At 67.3% G+C, this 5,597-nt stretch overlaps 1 protein-coding gene across 1 annotated transcript; it reads left to right on the top strand.

The window, feature by feature from the left end:
• Positions 1 to 1,931: 1,931 nt before the first annotated feature.
• Positions 1,932 to 5,118, top strand: BARX1 (BARX homeobox 1). Its single transcript, XM_052778291.1, has 4 exons — positions 1,932 to 2,137; positions 3,992 to 4,280; positions 4,427 to 4,511; positions 4,878 to 5,118. The coding sequence occupies exons 1-4, from the start codon at positions 1,933 to 1,935 to the stop codon at positions 5,040 to 5,042; spliced, it is 744 nt and encodes a 247-aa protein (XP_052634251.1). The 5' UTR covers position 1,932; the 3' UTR covers positions 5,043 to 5,118.
• The last annotated feature ends 479 nt before the right edge of the window (positions 5,119 to 5,597 follow it).

Genomic DNA, 5,597 nt, shown 5'->3' with positions numbered 1-5,597 from the left:
CTCCCCACGCGTGTTGCGGGGCGGGGACCGCGGCGCGAAGCCCAGCGAGAAGCGCTGGAGCCGGGACAGCGCGGGGGAGCCCCGGGGGGAGCGGGCCGGACCCCCGGTCTCCGACGGCGGCGCAGTGCTGCTTAAGCCGCGGCTGGGACACGTCCCCCCGTGGGCTGCGCTCACGGAAGGCATCCGCGGGTGACCCCCGTGGCGGTCCCGTCCCGCTTACGGAGCGGGACCGGGCGAGATCCCGCCGGCGGCTCCGCACGCCCCCGCGCATTCTCCGCAGATCCCCTCGCCAGCCCCGCGGCAGCCGGCAGCGGCCGAAAAAACGTGCCGAAATGCCTTTTTTTTTTTTTTTTGGGGGGGGGGTGGGTGTCCGAAAACCATAAAGACGGAGGCTGAGCTGCCCTTGCCCCGGGGATGAGCCCGACGCCCGTCCCTCTGCGTGGGCCAGCTCCGGCGCAGAGGCCCGTGGGATGGATACCTGCCGTGGAAATCACCAACGCGCGGTCCCGCGTGTCCGCTGCCGGTCCCGCCCTGGGGAGGGGGCCGAGCCCAGCCAAAAACCCTCCCACGGCCGTTGTCAGCTCTCCCTGCCTCGGGTACCCCGCCGGCCGGGCTGCCGGGGCTTCGCCAAAATCATGCCCCCTCGAATCCGTTGGTGCCTACATTTTCCACTGGGGATTACGACCGTTGGGAGTCTCGCACGTAAACCTTGCACGAAGTACGTCAGTAACGAGAAGGGCTCGCTCATTAATTATCTGCTGTCTTGCCTGACACGGGCTACAGGGGAATTAAACGAACCCCGTTGCACCGAGCGAAATGTTCGTGAAAAGGCTGTAAAAGTCAAGGAAAACGGTCCGCTTCGCGCTGTGTTTTGCTTCGTTCCCTGACCAGCTCCCTTCAGTCGGTTACAGCGATGTGGCCCAGGCCCGGAGGGAGCCCGGAGCCGAGGCCGTCGGGCCGGGCCCCCTCGACGGGCAGCCCCGAGCCCAGACCGGCAGGGCGGCCCCCGCCTCCCCTCGGGCTGCGCCGGCCTCTCCGGGCCCTGGCTGCCCCCGGCCACCCCCCACCGGGGCTGCCCCGAGGGCTGCGGGCCGTTGGCGGTGCCGCGGGGCGGCGGCCCTTCCCCGCCGTGGGGGGGGGGCACGGACGTGCGGGTCCACGGCCGGGGCCGCGGGGCTGGTCCCCCCGAGGGGAGCCGGCCCTTGGGGGCGGGAGGCCCGGGCAGGTGGCGGGGCGGTCCCCGGGGCTGGCTCCGTGTGTCAGTCCGTCCGTCCGTGTCCGTTCCCCCCCCCCCCACCTCCGGCCGGGGCCGCGCCCCGCAAGCCGCGGCTCCCCCGCCAGCCCCGGGGATGGGGCCGGGGCCGCGCTCCGAAGGGGGCCAACCCTTGTTTGGGTGTCTGCTCTCCCGCGGCGGGCAGAAAGGCTAATTTGCTTTATATGGCAGGGGATCAAATGCTCTGCTGTAACCTCTCGCTTCCAGGTACTCGCCCGCCCCGGCCCCTTCCTTCCTCCGCAGCCCCTCCCGCGCCCTCCCCCGCAGCTCTGACAGCCCCGCCGGGGCCGGCGGTATAATAGGCCGCTGCCCGCCGTCCCGGGGCGGAGAGACGTTCCCCGGTGCCGCGCCCCGTGTGTGCATGCGGCGGTAACGGCTCCGGCCCGCCGCGCTGCTCGGGGCGGTCCCGGGCCACTCGCGCTGGGGGGGCCGCGCCGGGCCCGGCCCGTCGGGGCAGGGGCAGGGGTAGGGGCAGGGTAGGGGGCGGCGGGGCGATGGGCAGAGCCCCCGCGGGGCTCCCCGCTGCCCGGCTGCCAGCAGCGACGGCCGGGGGGCTGCGCTAGGGCGGCCCGGCGGGCCCCGGCGGCCGGGGCTTCCCCCCCCCCCCCCACCGCCCCCCTCTCCTCCTCCTCCCCTCGCCGCCCCGGGCGGCGGCGAGGATGCAGCACCCGCTGGAGCTGGGGGCCGCGCACTACTTCCCGGCCGAAGCCTTCCCCGACCACCGCTCGCACCGCTACCGCAGCTTCATGATCGAGGAGATCCTCACCGACCCCCCGGACGCCAAAGGGGCCGCGCCGGCCGGGGAGCTGCTCAAGTTCGGGGTGCAGGCGCTGCTCTCCGCCCGGCCCTACCACAACCACCTCGGTACGTCCCCGGGGGGGGGGGGGGGGGCCGCGGCCGCCCCGAGCCCCGAGGGCTCCCGCGGCTTGGGGCGGGGAGGGGGGGGGTAGCGGGCTGCGGGGCGGCGAGGCGTTTGCCGTTTTAGAGCCGGTGCCCTTGAAGAAAACCTCGTGAATTTTGGCTAAAAACTAGCTGCCGGGCTTTGCCGGCCCTGCGCATCCCCGCCGGCTCCTCGCCGTGCCGCGGGAGGCTCCCAGCCTGGAGCCTGGCGAATATTTGGGGCCTAAAAGGAAGAAAGCGGCTTTACGGCTCGGACGCCGCTTGCACAAAACGGCCATTGAATTTCCCGGGGAGCCCCTTGTTGTTGATCGGGTTTTTTTTCGTGGTTTTGGAGGAGGTGTGAATTGCTGGAGCCCACGCGGTGGGTTATGTATCTGTATGGCTGCAAGAGGCGGCACGGTGCTCTGCGGACACGGATTTAGCTGGAAACCCGATATATATATATAGAGTATATGTTGTTATATATATTTTTTTATATATATTTATTTAAAGCGGGAGCCAGCGTGCTTTACCCAGTCTGACAGAGTATCTAGGACAAAAGCAGTGTATTAACGACATAGTTTGGGGGTTTTTTTTTAAACGCCAGTATTTAATATATTTTAAACGCCAGTATTTAATGTGGGATTGTGAAAGCTTTCATTTCCCAGGCCGTCTTCATCTGCGGAGACGTCGCTCTTTATCCGTAGAAACGAACGGAATAGGGGGATCCCAATTTCTTGTTTTCCTTTTCGAAGAGGAAAGCCTCAAACTCCATAGCAAGGGAGCAACATATGTCAGAATATCTGGAAATTAGTATTATTTTCAAGGTGTTCACGGGCAGAACTATTTGAAATAGTGAACCAGATAAAAGGCTCTTTATAGCTCTCACGGCACAGGATCAGGCCCTGTAAGGCGTCTGTTTGCTTCAACAACGCAATTTCTGCTTAGGCCGAGGCGTGGGAGCCCGCAGAAACTCCTCCAAAAGTCCTTTTCACGCCACCGGGCTTGCTCCCGTGGGTGCCGGCGGGTCGGGCAGGGCGGCCAGGACCGGGGCCCCTCTCGACCCGCATGGCAGGAGCAGAGCACCGGGCGCCCCGAATTTTGCCCGGGTTAGGGGCCAGCGCCGGCTTCGCGGTCCCAGGCCCGGGCGGCGGCGGGGCCGGGCCGGGCCGGGGAGAACCGAACCGAACAGAACCGAACCGGGCCGGGCCGGGTAGCGACCCCAGCCCGCCGGGTAGCGGGGCGGCTGCGCGGCCGCGGCTTGGGCCGAGAGCGTGTCCCCAGCAGCATCTTCGGGGGTGGGCTCGCTCCCTTTGGAAACTCTCCCTGTCCTCTCCCCGGGCGCGTCTTCATGGGAAAATCGTGGGGCTGCGGTTCACGGAGAGGGATATAAATTGTTCCCCGGTCGAAAAAATCCTGAAAACCGCTCGGGGGGGAAAGCCGGGACCGTGGCCGGACCTCCGCCACCCGCCGGGGCCGAGCCGGCTGCAGCGGGCCCGGCGGCTGTTGGGTGGCACTGAAGGGGAACGCTTTTCGGTTGACTTAAACCGCTTCCAGTCGTAACCCCCCCCCCCCCCAAGTCATTCCGTAATTAGCAACTGCCGGTTGAAGGGTAAAACCTGACCCTGTACGGCGGAGGCGGGGGGACCCGACCCCTGCCCCGAGGGTCCCCGCACCCCGGGGGGCTCCGCTCCGCCTCGCCTCGTCGTTGCCGAGAAAGCAGATGGGCCCGGGGTTCCTTGCAGGGTCGGATCCCGGGGGAAACCGAGGCACCCTGCAGCCCCGGGGGTCCCCGGGGGCCGGGGGCTGCCCGGCGCTGACGGCCCCTCTCTCCCGCAGCGGTGCTGAAGGCGGAGCCGGCCGCCGTGTTCAAGTTCCCGCTGGCTCCCTTGGGCTGCTCGGGGCTGGGCTCGGCGCTGCTGGCCGCCGGCTCGGGGCTGCAGGGCGGCTCCGCCTCGCCCCATCTCCCGCTGGAGCTGCACCTCCGCGGCAAGCTGGAGCCGGGCCCCCCGGAGCCGGGCAGCAAGGCCAAGAAGGGGCGCCGGAGCCGCACCGTCTTCACCGAGCTGCAGCTCATGGGGCTGGAGAAGCGCTTCGAGAAGCAGAAATACCTCTCCACGCCCGACAGGTAGGTGATGCCGGACCCTCCGGACCGGGGGCGGGACAGGACGGGACGGGACGGGGGCTCATTTTTTCCTGAAAAAGGAGGAAAGCTGCCAGCCGAGACGAAAGCTGCCGGGGCTCACCGCCTCTCTCTCTCTCCCTCGCCCGCAGAATAGACCTGGCCGAATCGCTGGGGCTTAGCCAGCTCCAGGTGAAAACCTGGTACCAGAACAGGCGCATGAAATGGAAGAAAATAGTAAGTGCCCGAGTCCGACACTTCTGCGCGCCGCACCGCGCCGGGTCCGCGCCCCGCCGGGGTACCGAGCGCTGCCCCGCGGGCTCGTTCTTCTGCATGCCGGCCCTGGCCAAAAAATAATAATGATAATGATAATAATAATAATATATATGCCCCCGGTCTTTAAGGCCAGCGTCGCCTGGGCCCCCGCCCCGGTCCGAGCCCGCCCGGCTTTGCAGCTCGGCCCCGCGGGTGCGGAGGGCGATGGGCGCGGGTCGGTGCTTTGCTCTGGGGGACGGGGGAGAGGGAGGTTCGTCCCGCCCCGGGCTGACGGCAGCACGGTTTTACCGGGGTGTCCCCCTCCTCTGCCCCCTCCCCGCCTCGCAGGTGCTGCAGGGGGGCGGCCTGGAGTCCCCCACCAAGCCCAAGGGCCGCCCCAAGAAGAACTCCATCCCCAGCAGCGAGCAGCTCTCGGAGCAGGAGCGAGCCCGGGACGCCGAGAAGCCGCCCGAGAGCCTGGGCTCGCCGGCCGAGGTCAGCCAGGAGGAGTGAGGGTCCCCGCCCGGCCCCACCGCCGCCGGCCCCGGCCGCCCCCCGCCGGGCGCTGCCCGCCGAGCCCGCCGCCGGCTCCGCGCCTCTCCGGCCCGCCCGCGGCGGCCCGGGGGCGAGAGGACGGAGGACAGCACGGTTAGCGGGTACGGTCGCCTTCGGTCTCCGGTGAATTGGGCGGTTTGGTCGGGCGCGCCCCCGTCTTTCCCCCCACCCCCCCCGCCGCTCCCCTCCGCGCCCGTGGAGCGCTGCGCCACGGACGCCTGTGTTGTGCGACGGCCCGGAGGGGCCAGGAGGACACTGGATCCCGTCTATCACATCTACTCGCTGTCTAAAACCCTGTGGTGCCCCTAGTTATTCGAAAACTGCATTTTATGATCAGTTTTATTAATGCGAAGATATTTACTTTATTTCAATAAAGTATTTTATGAACTACTGCTCTGAGTAGTGTAATGCTTGTGAATTAATTTTTTTTTTTTTTTTTTTTTTTCCCCCCGGGGAGGCAGGTTAGAGATTCAAACCCAAGTTCGCGGGCAGATCTGCAGAGACAGAAGGAGG

Source organism: Harpia harpyja, chromosome Z (genome assembly GCF_026419915.1).
Source record: "Harpia harpyja isolate bHarHar1 chromosome Z, bHarHar1 primary haplotype, whole genome shotgun sequence".
Classification (NCBI taxonomy): Eukaryota; Metazoa; Chordata; class Aves; order Accipitriformes; family Accipitridae; genus Harpia; species Harpia harpyja.
The sequence above is the reverse complement of the archived record's forward strand: the minus strand, read 5'-3'. Positions and strand labels throughout refer to the sequence as shown.

Bases quoted from the DNA above. Each gene is read 5' to 3' on its own strand.
- BARX1 (XM_052778291.1), top strand. From the start codon at position 1,933: ATGCAGCACCCGCTGGAGCTGGGGGCCGCGCACTACTTCCCGGCCGAA. The intron at 4,281-4,426 runs GTAGGTGATGCC...CCTCGCCCGCAG, and splicing joins TACCTCTCCACGCCCGACAG to AATAGACCTGGCCGAATCGC. The intron at 4,512-4,877 runs GTAAGTGCCCGA...CCCGCCTCGCAG, and splicing joins GCATGAAATGGAAGAAAATA to GTGCTGCAGGGGGGCGGCCT.